The sequence below is a fragment of the Microcaecilia unicolor genome, chromosome 3 (assembly GCF_901765095.1).
Source record: "Microcaecilia unicolor chromosome 3, aMicUni1.1, whole genome shotgun sequence".
In the NCBI taxonomy this organism is placed as follows: Eukaryota; Metazoa; Chordata; class Amphibia; order Gymnophiona; family Siphonopidae; genus Microcaecilia; species Microcaecilia unicolor.
The window spans coordinates 276,950,966-276,968,912 of record NC_044033.1 but is presented as its reverse complement, the minus strand read 5'-3'; the positions used below and the strand labels follow the sequence as shown (position 1 = coordinate 276,968,912).

Here is a 17,947-nt window from a genome sequence, read left to right as displayed (position 1 = left end):
CGTACCACCCAGAAACAGATCCAGTACCTCACGATCATATTTGAACTTACACTACCCAGATTGTAATGGTCTAAAATATGAATCAATTGACGCCTCAAACTTCACTTACATTGGCACTCAACTATGGAATGCATTACCCAAATCAATAAAATCTACCCAGAGCTACCTAAACTTTAGGAAATCATTGAAATCAGTATTATTTAAGAAGGCCTATTCCCCAGGTTCAACATAATCAGAATTATCCCTTACTATTATATGATCCAATGAACACTAACTACATGTTACACTATAGTTTCATCGCATGCCCCCTAGTCCTAGTATTTTTGGAAAGCGTGAACAGACGCTTCACATCCACCTGTTCCACTCCACTCATTATTTTTATATACCTCTATGTGATAAATAAATAAATATGTTCTTATGAGTATTTAAAAGAATTGAAAACTTATTTGTTACCTTGCAGAGTATTGTATTCTTTGATAATATACTGGTTTCTTGTTTTGTATGCTGCAGATGTGTTTGGGTCTTAATGAAGAGATTAAAACGCAAACACTACATCTGACATTAATAGAAACACTGACCACAGAGTTTAAAAATTGATCCATAAATTGAGTGAGAAGCTTGTGTATTGAATTCTGTGACTGTAGGGAATGTGAGAGGTACTTTGGAATGAGTACTCAGCACTTGGTCACAGTCTGCAGTGTAATTTGATTCATGTTGTTAATTTTATCTGTGTTTTCTCCTTAGGTGTCAAACAGCTCAAATGGGAAGCAGAGCGAGACAACTGGCTTCACAACAGAGATGCTAAAAGCATTGTTAGAAAGAAAAATAAGTTTAAATATAAAAAGATGAAAAATAAACAAAAATGTAAAATGTAGATGCAAGAAGCACATTTCATTTTTATACAGTTTTGTAGTGTGCAGCGTCTGATTTTATATAGTACTCTCCTGATTATGTTAAATGTATATATGAAAAGCAGTTTCAAAAGATGTCACCCTCATGCCTTGAACTGTAATGTCAAGTACATGGAAATGGTCTTCTTCAACAAAGATATTTCATTTATTTACTTGTGGCAATAAAACTTTTAGCACAGAGCCAAAATGACCAATGCCACATATCCTATTGGAGATTTTGGGGTCAATATTCAACCAGCAGCAGTGAGCAATTTTTTAGCTGGTGGTGGTGTTATTCCTGGATATTCAAATCCGGGCCATGTCCAGGCACCAACATTGAACATCTGAGTTTATGCAGCTGGCTATCTCTTATGCAGTTAAGTATGATATTCAGCACTTAACTGCATAGTGGACACTGCATAAAGATAGAACTGACTTTTATGAGATCCAATTTAATTGCTAAATTGAGGTGATTAAGTGCTGAATTTAGGCGCTTAACCATATAAGTACTGACTCTGTCCCAGACCACCTTCACAATAGCGAATTTGAGTTTAGCGGTCTGTGGTGTTATTCAACGGCACTAATCTGTTAAGTGTTTGTGTGTGTGTTTTTTTTAATAAGATTTTACTTTTTATTACAGAAATATATAGAGAAATAAAAAAAAAATGCACACCATAAACGATTGCTTTAGTCCACATCAAGGGATTACCTTGTCTGTTTAAAACAAAACTAGTCACATAATTGGTAAGTGAAGCCAAATATAACTCTTGAACATTTTTTCCTTATCTTCAATGGCAATAATTAAAAAAAAAAAAATCAGATGCAGCTAGATTTTTCCCTCACTAGTTTCCCAGTGAGAAAAGTTTCAAGCTGCAAAGGATCCAAAAACACATTATCTGTTATTTTCATAATCAATCAAACAATTGCTACCACTTTAGACTTCAGTTGAAATGCTTTCCTATGAAACTTGATACCTTTAGAAATATCAGGAAAAATAAATACGGAATTCCCACAAAACAACAGATTCTTCTTTGGAAAGTAAGCCTTTAGAATGGGTAACATTTGCTCTTCCGTTTGTAAAATAACCAGTAAAGTATCTTGCTTATTACATCATGAAATGAGACTAAAAATTAAGAGACATCTAAAATATCAGGGGAGTTAATAACATCATTACTTCCATCCTTCTTAGTCTCTTTCACCCCTTTTGGTAGGTAATAAACAGTAGTAACCGCATATGATTAAAAATTAGGAAGTTGAAGGACATCTTTGAAATGCATCTTCAATAATTCTGTAGGTGCTAGGTAATGAGTTACTGTAAAGTTCAATATATGCATATTGCATGCCCTCGCTGAGTTCTCAATCGCTTCCTTCTGCATATGAATCACCAAATTATCTTTAGCAACAGCAGCTTGAACAGATTTTAGCTGAGAATCAGCCTTAACCAATTGCTGTTCCACAGCTTTCATTCTTATTATCCCGTTCCACGAGTTTCTAAGAAGTTTGTTTAGTAAATTGACAAAACCCTAATAAATTATCCTGTAAAACCTTCTCCATCCTAAAAACTTAATTGCCAATATCTTTCAAAGAAAATTCAGTTACTACAGTAGAGGCACCTGGCATTGCAGGTAGAGAGCAAATAACTGATTTCATACGTATCATCTTACTCGGAACAGGAAGCGATGCTGTGTGTTTAGATTCACTGTCAGGTAAATTGGGAGTTGTCTCTTGGGAGGATCACACCTCCTTCGGTGCACAGGAACCTCCAGTTTCTAGAAGGCTCCTGCAACACTGGAATGAATCTGAGCCAGTTGAGGAGGTGGCATTCGACCACCCAATGCTAAGGAGATTGAGAAGGGAGATAATGTACTGTATTCACTTTCCCAGCAATTGCTCCGGCATCTTTAGCTTGTAGATGTTGATCCATGGGACCTATTACTTGCGTTGCTCCAACTTTTGTCAACTTGCCGCCTTTACGCTTCTCCGTGGAGACTGGAACAGTAGAGCAAAGTCCCCTGTTCTTGCTCCTCAGATGACTCTGAAGGGGCTCTAAAGAAGTGTGTCCTGCCCCTTTAGTCACACCCTTCTGGCGTGCATCCACGACCATGTGTCCGCAGCCACATACCAAAGTATGGAGAAGATCTTTATACAGCCACAGCAATGCCTGACACCTGTCATGTTGATATACCACTTAAACTGTAACACAGACCAAAGTGCTTTACGATCATAAAAGCCAATGAAAGAGAAAAGGAATGCCAATTAATTTAACAGAAAAGATAATAGCACTCAATGCAAGGTTAAAATAGAAGCAATCATACTACAGATACAGAAGAAATAATATTCAGAGATCATCCATGCTAACATTCAGATCCCTTCTGTAATGAATCATTCTTTGGGACATTCTCTGTCCACATGCTACCCACCAAAAGTGCTGCTGAATATCAGCAGATAACTCAGAACAAGCAATTTTTAACCTATCAGGATCCATTTCTGGACAGTTATATCACTTTAAATATTGACCCCTTTGTTTTAATGTTTCATTGTTATCACTGAAAACTAAGGCATGCTCCATTAGAAAACTAAAAATACAAATGAATTGTATAACTCACAGAGCAACTAAAGCACAGAAAGGTTCAAGGAAATTATGTTTAAAAGAACAGTTAGAAACATTCTCTCTCCCCTCCTTGTTCTTAATGTGACAGACAGTAGGACTGACCCTAGAGGAGTATAGGGCCTAGGGCGAATTGGCTGATGTGGGACCTCTTGTCTCATGAGGTGATGGAGAGGAGGTGTGTCGTAGTCGTCGCCCCCCCCCCCCCAAAAAAAAAATGCACTAGAAGGTGCTAAACAGGCTTTAAAATTGTTGATTTTAAGTTTTATTATATTTTTATTTATACATAAGCATTTGTTTCATTATAAACCATGTTGGGCTGTGTGTATATGGGTAAGGTATTGAATTTAATAAATAAAATGTTGATCTTATGGAATTCTTTGAACTGCAGCTTTTTTAAGGAAATATTCACTGTTGAAACTTCGGTTGAATGAATCCTTTTTATATCAGGTCAGCTAATCCCGCAAGCACAAACAGCCAAAGACCGTAACCAATACAAGTCTGGCAAGGATATTGTACAAATAATAATATCATTTTGAATATTAAATAAGGTTTATTTTATATAATAAAAGTAGTTTTCAATCTTGTATACATACATTTTCTTTTTTTTTTATTGTATTTTATTAAGGATTTCCAAATAGTGCAAAATAAATAATAAACATCTGTATAGGATCTACTGTAACTTTTCAGTACATTGCTATCATTACCAATTCACAACACTAAAATTAGAAAACCAATTCAACACCCTCCCCCCTCCCCTTCCATCTGATACAAATGAATTAGTTAATGGGGCATCAACAATCAGTAAGTAGAGTTAATTTGAATTTGAGCGCACATCCGCCCTAGTCACTATTCTATAACATCGACACCTAACTTTTTTTCTAGCGTGCAGTTCAAGGGGAATGGCCATGGAAGGGGTATGGGCAGATCAGGTGGCATTCCTACAAGTTGGATCCAACGTGGAAAATGAGCCAGCAGATCAGTATAATATCCAAAATATTTTATTGAAGATACCGTATGTTAGACAGTTGCCCAAGTTGGGCACGATGTTATAGAATAGTTATTTGCGCACCCAACTGCTGAAAATTAATTGCCAACATGTACACCACGTTTCGGCAGGCGTAAATGCTGGTGTGAAATCCGCGCTAAGCTAATGTTCTATAATATTATGTTGTATTATAATGTATAATATTATATTATGATATAATATTATTTATGATATAATAAAATGCACCTCCAACATTCTGAAGCTGACTGCATGGCTGAGGCATTCCTGCTCTCTGAATCCATCTCCTGAATTGACATCACGTACGTCTGGGTTTGTCACAAGCAGAAGTGACCAACCACACAAGGTTTCTCGGCTTCAGAATGTTGGAGGTGCATTCTATTAAATAGGATTGGTCAGTTCCTTGAAGCACAGCCAGAGCTCAGCGTCCTGCACAGTAACGCTCAGACACCAGAGAGAGAGAGATGGGGGGGCCTGATACCAGAGAGAGGGAGGGAGGGAGGGGGGCCTGGCACCAGAGAGGGGGGGAGGTATCTCTGTCACACCCACACTCTCTCTTACAGTCATTGTCTTTCTCTCCCTCACTCACACACTCTATGTCTCACACTGTATCACATTCACTCTCTATGTGTCACACAGTCACTCACACACTCTCTTGGTCTCACACGCTCAGTCTCACAGAGAGTCTGTGTCTCACACACACTCCCTCTCTCGCACACTGTATCTGTGTGAAACACACTCTCTCACACACTGTGTCTCACATACGCACTTGCACACACTCTCATACTCTCACAGACACACTTGCACCCAGACTCACTCTCTCTCTCACACACACTCGCACATTCACTCTCTCTCTCTCACAGAGTCACTCTCACATACACTCTCTCAAACATACACACTCCGAGGAAAACCTTACTAGCGCCCATTTCATTTGTGTCAGAAACGGGCCTTTTTTGCTAGTAATAATATATTATATTATATTCTATAACCCTATAATATATAATATTATTGTATTATATTATAGTATAATATATTATGGTATAATATATAATATTATATTCTATAAGTCTTTTATTTTGCCTATTTTATTTACACGCTAATTATTGATAATCATACCCTTTCCTGATATTATGTTATCTTGTTATCCATTTATCCTAATTACTGACAATTATACCTTGTCCTGATATCATTATATTATGTTGTTATCCATGTACCCACTTCTTAATCAACATAATTTTCATATGAACCTTCATAGCAATAATTCTGAAATGCTTCTCCGTTATTATGATTGCCATAATATTCCTATGCACCTTATCTGTTATATATACTCTGATTCTCTATTCCATCAATGTGATTGTAGTTGTATTATATTGTAAGCCACATTGAGCCTGCAAATAGGTGGGAAAATGTGGGATATAAATGCAGCAAAATAAATAAAATAAATCTTTTCTCTTGTACTGTCATCAGTGGAGAGAAGCCAAAAAAGTAATTCAAATAGAATAAGGAGTCAACCTATGGAGAAATTTGTTCTTTCCATTTACCATAAATGTCCCATATCTTAGCAAAATGCAGCAGTCTACCTTTTATTGCTGTGAGCTTAGCCATCAAATAGATATAAGCAATTATTTAAATAACTTGTTAAACTGACCGGATCTCAACCTGCTTCCAGGCTTCGGCCAGCATCAACTTGCTGGCAGTAATAATGCAGGCCACTAGTTTCAAGCATACAACCCATAGTCTTTACCAGTGTTGTGGCTTCTTGCCGAACCACTGAATATGAAAGAAGGTACCCTGCTCACCACAGACTCAGTAACATGAGTGGCTTACAGGCTTACATTGCTGTAGATATATAATTGAACATGAGTATAGTACCATTAGTACAGCATTTTGTATCTGTTTTCTACCATATAGTTTATTGTGATTTGCGGGACTGCTCTAACTGCCAGAGCAGAGCAGTGTACAGGCTAAAAATTACATTAAAAAATGGCAAAGAAAAGAAATTCCATTAGTAATAGGAAAGATATTCATTCACACAAAGGGGAAGAGAACAAAGGAGATTCAGCACACAGAAAGAGACTAAAACTAATAAGACTAAATTCTCTAAGTGGAGGAACCGCTGGCTATGCTCTTTAAAGAAAGGACTGCAAAGTGAAAGGGGGGGGGGGGATTATTCCAAGTGTGGGGGGAAAGAAAAAAAGTGGTGTCTAGTGGATTCCAGGTATGCAAGTATAGGACTAGGCAGTACCAAGCGATGATCATTTAGATAGTTAGAGTACCCTAGCAGGAGAATAAGGGATTGTAAGACAAGAAAGATAGGAACACCTATTCTGTAAACCTTGAAAGCCAGAAGTGCTATTTTGTAGATAAACCCAGTATTTAACGGGTAACCAGTGGTGGTGTTTCAGTAGAGGGGTTGTGTGATCTGTGCAATGAGCACAGCAAAGTAGTTTAATAACTATGTTCTGGAGAGTCTGCAGATTCTTCAAGGTAAAACAAGGAAGACCTGCATAGATGATAATAAAGTAATCTAGCCGGGATGTGAAGAAGGAGAGAATGAGTGCCTGGAAAGTACTGTGATCAAAAAGAATGCAGATGGTCCTTAGTTAACAAAAAGAAAAAAAGGCATTTTGTCAAAAAAGATGTCAGGCAGAAATGACAGTGAGGAGTCAATCACACCTAAGTAACTGTCAGGCTTTTCCAAAGCAGGAACTAGGATCGTCAGCCCTTGGGCCACTGCCGAGGAGCAGCAGTGGCAGGCAAAACCACCCCACACAGGGATAAGACAGAACTCTGATAGGTATGGCTAGACTTCACCTGCACCTGGCCACCCTTCCCCAGGAGTTGAGCCCCTGGGTACAGGTGGCCGGCAGGGCTTGCCGGACAGGGCCGGATCTGGATACCAGCAGGATACACATAGGGACTAGAATACACAGGGAGGCTAGGCAGAATACTAGACTAGGACTCTCAGACAAGAGACAGAACTGAAAGCTGCAAGCAGCCACTGAAACAGGGAACAAACACTGATACACAGGAGACAGAACTGAAAGCTGCCAGGCAGCCACTGAACAAGAAACACAGACAACCTAAAACTAGACAGACATACAAACAAGAAACAAGACTGGGAAACAAGCAATACAGTACAAGAAGCTACACACAGACTAAACTAGAATCAGGCAAGAATACAGACTATAAACAGGACTAGACAGAAGTGCACCAGCACCCCAACATACCAGGGCCTTAGGCGATGGAAAGGCAAAGCCGAGAGTTCCCAAATGGCTAAATAAGCCCAGCAGCAGCTGAGATTCAGCTGCAGCCATCACAAGGCAGCTATGGGTGCTGTGCAGGCTCAAACAAGTCTGGCAGGCTGGAAGATCCGGACTGGACTGGGCTGAAATCTGGAATGGGAAACAGCACACAGACAATCCAATGCAGCCACCAGAGGGCAAAAGGAACACAAACCAAAGCACAGGCAGAAAGCATGCTGGAGCACAGAGAGGCCTAACACACACAGGTGCAGTATAGTGGAGCAATCAGAGCCATGCTGGAAGCAGCCAGCAAACAGAGACAGAACTAACTCAGGAAGAACAGACAGGAGCCAGCTCAGAAGCTGACCGCTGGAAATAAGGTGAGTCTGAGAGGGGTCACGGCCACAGACGTGACAGTAACGAAATTGGGATACTGGAGAAATTGATGTACCAAAAAGAGTGACAGGGTCTGAGGGAGCAGTTGCGGACCTGGAGAACCAACAAGCAATGGATTTATCAGGGTTATGCACAAGTTGATGTTCGAATATCCAAGTTGTGACCTCATCCAAACAGGTCTGAAGATGGGTACACAAAGGGGAAGATGGGTTCATTAGATAAATGAGTAAGATATTGGCATAAAAATAAGCTGAGGTCCCAAAAGATTGAATAAAAGCTGCTAATGGGCTTAGAAATAAATTGAACAGAAGGGGAGAACAGGATAGATCCCTGAGGGACGCCACGTGAAGTTCCCTTTCCTGAGAGGTAGGAGTAATGACCTAAAAAGAACGATGTGACAGAAAAGAGGTGAACCACGAAAGGACTTCACCAGAAATTCCCAAAGCTGATAGATGAAAGATTAATAAGAAGTGGTTAACCAAGTCAAAAATGGCAGCGGTCTAAAGAAACTGCTAGTATGTTATGTTGATCGAAGTGGGAGTGAAGTTCACGTGGAGGGACATAAGCGAACGCCTATCTCCATGGGCGTCTATGTCCGAAAACGGGTACGTGAAGAGGCGGGACAGACTGTATTTTCGAGAAAAAAAAATGGACGTTTTTGAGCTGGGCGTTTTTAGTTTCCATTATCGCTAAAAAAAACCACCCAGCTCAAAAACGTCCTAATCCAAGCCATTTGGTCGTGGGAGGGGCCATGATTCGTAGTAGACTCACCCCCCCTAACATGCCAGGACACCAACTGGGCACCCTAGAGGTCAGTGCGGTGGACTTCAGACAATGCTCCCGCATGCATAGAGCTCCCTTACCATGGGTGCTGAGCCCCCAACCCTCTCCCCCAAAACCCACTACCCACAAATGTACAACACTACCATAGCTCTTAGGGGTGAAGGGGGCACCTACATGTGGGTCCAGTGGGTTTTTGGAGACCTCCCATTTACCAGCACAAGTGTTACAGGTAGGGGGGATGGGCCTGGGACCACCTGGCTGAAGTGCACTGCGGTACCCACTAAAAGTGCTCCAGGGACCTGCAAACACACAGGCCTCTAGGACTTGTTGCTGCTATATAACATTGGCACACCAGTTGACACCTGAAGACTAATCTCTCCAAAAACGTCCTTTATTGGAATAAGCACTGCTTACTCACAGTTAACTGCAGATCACAGGTTGAGCCCCACTGGCAAAGAGTCTCCCTGGTACTGAGATTAGCAGTAGGTCAGAGCTGGCAGAATGGTGTACAATGCCCTCTTTCAGCCACATTCAAGGTAAGAACTAAGTTCTGTAATGTGGCTAACACGTGAAAGGGATCTAAAACTGGCTTACAAAAATGGCCACTACCTCATGGACTACCGGAAACAAAACTGGACACACTCTGACCCAGTTAGCAGGAGGAAAAGCACCATGGGAGTACAGCCTACCAACATCGTGAGCATTTGCCACACGCTACTGGAATCACGGAGCCCAATACCCTACACCCACCACAATGCATTGCTGATGTGAATCTGCAGTGCACATAACTGAAAAGGTGTCACACTCACCCGAGAGCCACATCAGAACCAGGGAAAGGCTGTCACAGGATAGAACACATTCTGCTGTCATGGAGGTGGGTATGGCATTTGAGGCTAGCATAGAGGCTGGAAAAAAATGTTTTTAAAGTGGGGGGGGGTTTTGGTGGGAGGGGGTTAGTGACTACTGGGGGAGTCCGGGGAGGTCATCCCCGATTCCCTGCAGTGGTCATCTGGTCAGTTGGGGAACTTTTTTGGGACCTGTTCGTGAAAAAAAAGGGTCCACAAAAAGTGACCCAAAATCGCAGTAAAAACGCCTTTTTTTTTTTTATTATCAGCTAAAGATGCCCATCTCTCCTCGGCCAATAACCACGCCCCAGTTCCGCCTTCACCACGCCTCCGACACGCCCCCGTCAACTTTACCCGTTTCCGTGACGGATTGCAGTTGGAAACACCCAAAATCGGCTTTCGATTATACCGATTTGGGCGCCCATGGGAGAAAGACGCCCATCTCCCGATTTGGGTCGCAATATAGGCGTTTTTCTCTTTCGATTATAAGCAGGATAGTAGTTCTGTCAAAACTGTTTCTGTACTGAAGTTGCTTCTGAAACCTGACTGACGGGGATATAGAGCAAGAACTTTTTCAGAAAAAATTGGTAAGCTGCTGGAATACAACTTTTTCAAGGATCTTGGACATGTAGGAAAGGTTAGAGACAGGAAGATAATGACTTGTTATTAAGGGAGTCCAGGTTGGGTTTCTTTAAAATGGGATGAACCAAAGCTAGTTACCACAAAGTCGGGAATCGACCAGTTGTAAGACTGTGGTTGATGAGTGATAGACGTGTGGGAAGCAAGTGCAGTGTATGGATCCTTAAACAGGCAGGTGGAATTGTATTTGAAAGGAAGACAAAGTAGATAGTCCCACTTGAGGTGAAGGGGGAATGTTAAAGGGGAGACAGGCAAAGAGAGGGATATGGGGCAAGAGGAAGGAAAGGGTTTAAGAAGAGTGTCAGTTTTGGTAACAAAAAATAATGGGTGTCTCAGAAAGTGCAGAGCTAGTAAGATTGCCTTTAGATAAGGAATTTTACTACCAAAAAATGGTTTGAAAAATAAGTCCTATACAGTGGTGTAACACCCTATAACTCAGTAATCCACAATTGGGATCATCTCTAGTAAATAACAAGGAACCTCAAACCTCCTAATGGAGAACACACTGCTACAATGGCTTGGTTCACCATTTAAATAAGGAGTATAGTACTTTCACTGGTTCCAGTGAGGAAAATCACAAATCACTAAACCCAAAACACATACTAGGAAATGTAGTTGGAAAGCAATGACCACAAATGCTCACAGTCTAAGCAATAAAATTCATGACCTTCAAGCCCTGATGTTGGAGACTGACTTGGACATAGTTGCAGTCACAGAGACATGGCTCCATTGTTCCCATGAATGGGATGTAAACATACCAGGCTATAATCTTTTTAGGAAGGATAGAGAGGGACGTAAAGGTGGAGGAGTAGCTCTGTATGTGAGAGATGATATCGCAGCAACTGAAATGACAGGGAAGTGGGGAAAGGAAGAAGCAATATGGATCACCTTAAAAAGAGAGGATAGAACCTTGGTCCACGTGGGTGTTGTCTATAGACCCCCGACACAATTGGAAGAACTAGATAAAGATCTGATCGCTGATATTCAAAAGTTGGGGAAGAAAAGAGAGGTGCTGCTGTTGGGAGATTTTAATCTGCCGGATGTAGATTGGAAGGTTCCGTCTGCAAAATCGGAAAGAAGTAGAGAGATTGTGGATGCTTTCCAAAGTGCTCTGCTCAGACAAATGGTGAACGAACCCACGAGGGAGGGAGCCACGTTGGATCTGGTGCTCACGAATGGGGATAGTGTGTCAAATGTCCGAGTGGCTGCACACCTGGGAAACAGTGACCATCAAACGGTTTGTTTTGATGTAACAGCTCATGTGGATGGCGGCCACTCCAAACTCAAAGTCCTGGATTTCAAGCGAGCTGACTTTAACAAAATGGAAGAATACCTGAGGAAGGAGCTGATGGGCTGGGAGGACATAAGAGAAGTGGAAGGACAGTGGTCCAGGCTAAAAGAAGTAATAAACAGGGCCACAGACCTTTATGTAAGGAGGGTAAATAAAAGCAAGAGAAAAAGGAAACCGATATGGTTTTCAAAGCAAGTGGCTGAGAAAATAAAGGCTAAATACAAAAAATCTCAAGTAGAGGAACACGGGGAGGAATACCGGATGAAACTGAAAGAAGCCAAGAGAGAGGTACGTCTGGCGAAGGCGCAAGCGGAAGAACAAATGGCTAGAAATGTACGGAGGGGAGACAAAAACCTCTTCAGGTATATTAGTGAAAGGAGAAAGACTAAAAAGGGGATTGTGAGACTAAAAGATACAGCAAAACACTATGTAGAAAATGATGAAGAAAAAGCCAATTTGCTAAATAGATACTTTTGTTCTGTTTTTACTGAAGAAAATCCTGGGGAAGGACCGAGAGGGACTGGCAAAAGTACACCTGAAAACGAAGTGGATAGAGCACCGTTCACGGAAGAGAGTGTATATGAACAACTTGGAAAGCTAAAGGTGGACAAAGCCATGGGGCCGGACGGGATCCACCCCAGAATACTGAGGGAGCTCAGAGAGGTTCTGGCGGGTCCTCTTAAAGATTTGTTTAATAAATCCTTGGAGACGGGAGAGGTTCCGAGGGATTGGAGAATGGCGGAGGTGGTCCCTCTTCACAAAAGTGGGGATAGGGAAGAAGCTGGAAACTACAGGCCAGTAAGCCTCACTTCGGTTATTGGAAAAGTAATGGAAGCCATGCTGAAGGAAAGGATAGTGAATTTCCTGGAAGCCAATAAGTTGCAAGATCCGAGACAACATGGTTTCACCAAAGGGAAGTCATGCCAAACGAATCTCATTGAATTCTTTGACTGGGTGACGGGAGAATTAAATCAAGGACGTGCTATGGACGTCATCTACTTAGATTTCAGCAAGGCTTTTGACACGGTTCCCCACAGGAGGCTCTTGAATAAACTAGAAGGGCTGAAGATAGGACCCGAAGTGGTGAACTGGATTAGGAACTGGTTGACGGGCAGACGCCAGAGGGTGGTAGTGAATGGAGTTCGCTCGGAGGAGGGAAAGGTGAGTAGTGGAGTGCCTCAGGGATCGGTGCTGGGGCCCATTCTGTTCAATATATTTGTGAGTGACATTGCCGAAGGGTTACAAGGTAAAGTTTGCCTTTTTGCGGATGACACCAAGATTTGCAACAGAGTGGACACCCCGGAGGGAGTGGAAAACATGAAAAAAGATCTGAAGAAGCTGGAACAATGGTCTAACGTTTGGCAATTAAAATTCAATGCGAAGAAATGCAAAGTGATGCACTTAGGGAGTAGAAATCCAAGGGAGGCGTATGTGTTAGGTGGGGAGAGCCTGATAGTCACGGACGGGGAGAGGGATCTTGGGGTGATAGTATCTGAGGACCTAAAGCCTATGAAACAGTGCAACAAGGCGGTGGCCGTAGCGAGAAGGTTGCTAGGCTGTATAGAGAGAGGTGTGACCAGCAGAAAAAAGGAGGTTTTAATGCCCCTGTATAAGACGTTGGTGAGGCCCCACCTGGAGTATTGTGTTCAGTTTTGGAGGCCATACCTTGCGAAGGATGTTAAAAAAATGGAAGCGGTACAAAGAAAAGCTACAAGGATGGTATGGGAGTTGCGTTCCAAGACGTATGAAGAGAGACTTGCTGACCTGAACATGTATACTCTGGAGGAAAGGAGGAACAGGGGTGATATGATACAGACGTTCAAATATTTGAAAGGTATTAATCTGCAAACGAATCTTTTCCGGAGAGGGGAAGGCGGTAGTACGAGAGGACATGAAATGAGATTGAAGGGGGGCAGACTCAGGAAAGATGTCAGGAAGTATTTCTTCACGGAGAGGGTGGTGAACGCTTGGAATGCCCTCCCGCGGGAGGTGGTGGAGATGAAAACGGTAACGGAATTCAAGCATGCGTGGGACAGGCATAAAGGAATCCTGTGCAGAAGGAATGGATCCACAGAAGCTTAGCTGAAATTGGGTGGCGGGGGGAAGAGGGGTTGGTGGTTGAGAGGCTAGGATGGGGGAGGGCAGACTTATACGGGGTCTGTGCCGGAGCCGGTGATGGGAGGCGGGACTGGTGGTTGGGAGGCGGGAAATACTGCTGCACAGACTTATATGGTCTGTGCCCTGAAAAAGACAGGTACAAATCAAGGTAAGGTATACACATGAGTTTATCGTGGGCAGACTAGATGGACCGTGCAGGTCTTTTTCTGCCGTCATCTACTATGTTACTATGTTACTATGAAAAGAAGAGAAAAAAAGCCAACCGCAAAAACTCAAACTTACATGAGAAAACCGGATGGCATAAAAACTCTCCTTCCCCTTCACTATCTACAGAGTTAAACTAGGTGCAACACCCCTCTTTAGATAAGGAAGACATCTGATGATAAATTTAATACAGATCTCTGGTAGGGTTAGCTGTTTTCAAAAGTTTGTTAGAAATTTAGGCTTTTTTTGCCTTTTTCAAGTGGGAGTTGTATTCTTGATGGAGAGCCTTACATTTCTGAAAGTCAGTGGGGGTTTTGGATTTTAGAGTTTAGAGGAGAACCAAGGTTGTCCATGATCAGGTTTGGTCCGAGAAAATATGTTGGAGCAATTCAGTTCAAACTGTTTGGACATCAAGAGATTCAGAGGAGAGGTTAGAGGGAATGGAAAATAGTGATGGAGAAAGATGTTTGATATGGGAGAGTGGTGAGGTTTGATATGGGAGAGTGGTTTACACCAGTGACTGGGAGCAGGTAGGGGTTGTTGAGAAGGCCATATGTGCCCTGTGGACTGCCTGCTCTGTCTCCAACAAGCTTTCCTACATCCACAACCTCTTTATCTCTCCTACTCTCCATTTGCTTACACTAATTGAGACTTGGCTTTGCCCTGAAGGCTCTGCTTCAGCTGCGGCCCTCTCCTATACACCTCATCAAGTTGGCCACAGAAGTGGTGTTGGGCTGCTACTCTCACCCTCTTGTAGATTTCATCCTCTTCTTCCACCTCAGTCTCACTGCTTTTCTTCCTTCAAAGTCCACTCTATCCGTCTATTCACTCCTCTGCTTCTCCAAGTAGCAGTCATTTTCTTCCTTTCTCACTGATTTTGACTCCTGGCTTTCCTTCTTTCTTTAATCCTCATCTCCTTCCCTCATTCTTGGGTATTTTAACATTCATGCTAATGATCCCTCTGACTTTTATGCCTCTCAGTTTCTTAGTTTAACATGTTCCTTCAATTTTCAGCTGTGCTCCACTACCCCTACTCACCAGAATGGCCACTGTCTTGATCTTGTCTTCTTTTCCAACTGCTCACTCTCCAGTTTCTACACCTCAGTTCTTCCCCTCTCTGACCGTCATCTGATAACCTTCAACTTAAACACCCTCCCCTCAGTCCCATCCAATCTCCACCTATACATTTAGGAATCTTCAAGCTATTAACTCTTGCACTCTCTCCATCAGTGTTTCATCCCTTTTCTCAACCACTATGTTATCCAAGTCTGTCAATGAGGTTGTCTCTTACTATTCTCTCCCCGGCTCTGGATACTCTCACTTCTCCCTTCCCTGTTCTGTAAGGCGTACCAAACCCCCCACCTTGGCTTAACTGTAGAATCCGCTACCTTTGGATGAAATCCCATGCCCATGCTGACTTCATTCATTTCTAATTCTTGCTGATTTTCCATTCTGCTCTTTCACTTACCAGATAGGCCTACTACATCCTGTTGACAAACTCTCTTGGCTCAAACCCTCGATGTCTCTACCACACTGAACTCAAAGTGCCTTCACCTCCAACCCCTCCTTCACTTTCTCCCTAGACTCTGGCTGAGTACTTTCATGATAAGGTTCACAAAATTAACCTAGAGTTCTCAACAAAGTCACCTCCACCTCACCTTCCCCCAGTCTATTCTGTCAACCCTCCTTCAACCCCTTCCTCCTTTTCTTCCTTTTCTGAAATCACTTTAGAGAAAGCTGTACATGTTCTTTCCTCCTCCAAACTGACTACCTGTTCTTCTGATCTTATTCCCACCCATCTACTCAACACTCTCTCCTAGTGTCATCCCTTCTATCTGTCATATCATCAATCTTTCACTTTCCACTGCAACTGTTCCTGATACCTTCAAACATGCCGTAGTTACACCACTCCTACAAAAAACCCTCATTGGACCTATGTGTCCTTCCAACTATCACCCCATCTCCCTCATCCTTTTCTGACCTTGGGAGACTGGGCATCCAAATCAGAAGCGTAGCTTGCTGGGTCACCAGGGGAGCAGCCGCTCCTCCAAATGGACTTCCAGTGGCGCCTATTTTTTACGTGATCTATTGCATTTAAATTAAGCGCCGTCTGCAGTCCATTCTCTGCTCCCTCCTTGCCCTAACCCTGACTATGCTTCTGATCCAAATGGCAGATGACGTTTAATGTGAACAGTTGCAAAGTGATGCATGTGGGAAAGAGGAACCCAAACTACAGTCTGTGATGCAAGGTATCTGCAGAGAAAGAGAGAGAGCAGTCAAAGATACCCCAAGGTTAAGAGCTGATGACACAGGGAGGATGAGAGTGTTATCCATAGAGATGGAGAAAGGGGGGAAGAGGAGAGGTGGGTTTAGGGGGAAAGTATAAAGTTCAGTCTTGGCCATGTTTAGTTTCTGATGGCAGTGAGACACCCAGGTAGCAATGTCAGACAGCCAAAATTTGTATCTTCCTTTCTGAGCACACTTAGCAAAACCCTTATCTACACTCTTATCACCTCTCAGACTACTGAAACTTGTTTCTCACAGGTCTCCCATTAAGCCATCTCTCTTCCCTTCAGTCTTTTCAAAACTGATACGACATATTCCACCAATGTCGCTATACTTATATTAGCCCTTTCCTCAAGTCACTTCATTGGCTCCCTATCCAATTTCACATAAAATTCAAACTCCTCTTATTGATTTACAAGTGCATTCACTCTGTAGCTTCTCAGTACCTCTCCATTCTTATCTCTCCTACACTCCTCCCTGGAAACTCCATTTATCAGGTAAATCTCTCTTATCTGTACTCTTCTCCTCCACTGTCAACTATAGACTCTATTCCTTTTATCTTGATGCACCATACACCTGGAATAGACTTCCTGAATCAGAACATCAAGCTCCAGCTCTGCCCATCATCAAATCTAGGGCCCCTTTTACTAAGCCGCTTAAGGCTGTACGCGTGCCCAACGCATGCCAAAATGAATTTTCCGCCTGACTACCGCGTGCCTCTTGCAGTAATTTCATTTTTGGCATGCATCCGCAAAATATTTTTTATTTTCTGCCATGCATAGCAGACACACACTAAGTGGCATCTGATGTGCGTAGGTCGTTACCGCACAGATTCCCTACCACTAGGTCTATGGATGGTGGTAAGGTGAGACACCCAAAATGGGTGTGCAGCAATTTTGATTTTGCTGCACGTCCATTTTCGTGGAAAATTTTAAAAAAGGCATTTTTGATATACGAGTTGGAAAATATTTCAGCGCATGCCCAAAACCCGCGCCTACACTACCACAAGCCACTTTTTACCCAGTGGCGTTCCGAGGGGCGCTGACACCCGGGGCGGATCGCCAATGCACCCTGCCCCCCGGGTGCAGCGACCCCCCCCCCGTGCAGCGTGACCCCCCCCTGGCGAAGGGACACCCCACCCACCCCGGCGAAAGAACCCCCCAGGTGCACGCCGCTCGGTGGGTGCCGCGCCGGTCAGTGTCGTTGGTTTCCATGCTCCCTCTGCCCCGGAACAGGAAGTAACCTGTTCTGGGGCAGAGGGAGCATGGAAACCAACGACGCTGACTGGCGCGTAGCACCCCCCCCCCAGGCGGCGTGCACCCGGGGCGGACCGCCCCCACCGCCCCCCCTTGGTACGCCACTGCTTTTACCATGGCTTAGTAAAAGGACTCCCTAGGCTAAAAGCCCACCTTTTTGAGGCTGCTTTGAACTCCCATCTCCTATTTACTTGTTCAGTACCCATTTCTATTTTATCATTCCCACCTTAAGTAATTCCCTTGTCCCTTATTCTGTTGTATTTGTCTGCCTTGATTAGATTGTGAGTGCTGTTGAGCCTGGACTGTCTCTAACATGTTAAGTGTACAGCACTGCATATGTTTAGTAGCGCAATAGAAATAAGTAGTAGTAGTAGTAGACA

At 43.0% G+C, this 17,947-nt stretch overlaps 1 protein-coding gene across 1 annotated transcript in view; it reads left to right on the top strand.

The window, feature by feature from the left end:
• Window positions 1–4,081, top strand: part of CEBPZ (CCAAT enhancer binding protein zeta) — a 194,236-nt gene extending 190,155 nt beyond the window's left edge. The window contains exon 16 of the mRNA XM_030198102.1: window positions 745–4,081. Coding sequence (XP_030053962.1) covers window positions 745–875 — 131 coding nt within the window. The 3' untranslated portion in view covers window positions 876–4,081. The remainder of the gene's footprint in view (window positions 1–744) is intronic.
• The last annotated feature ends 13,866 nt before the right edge of the window (window positions 4,082–17,947 follow it).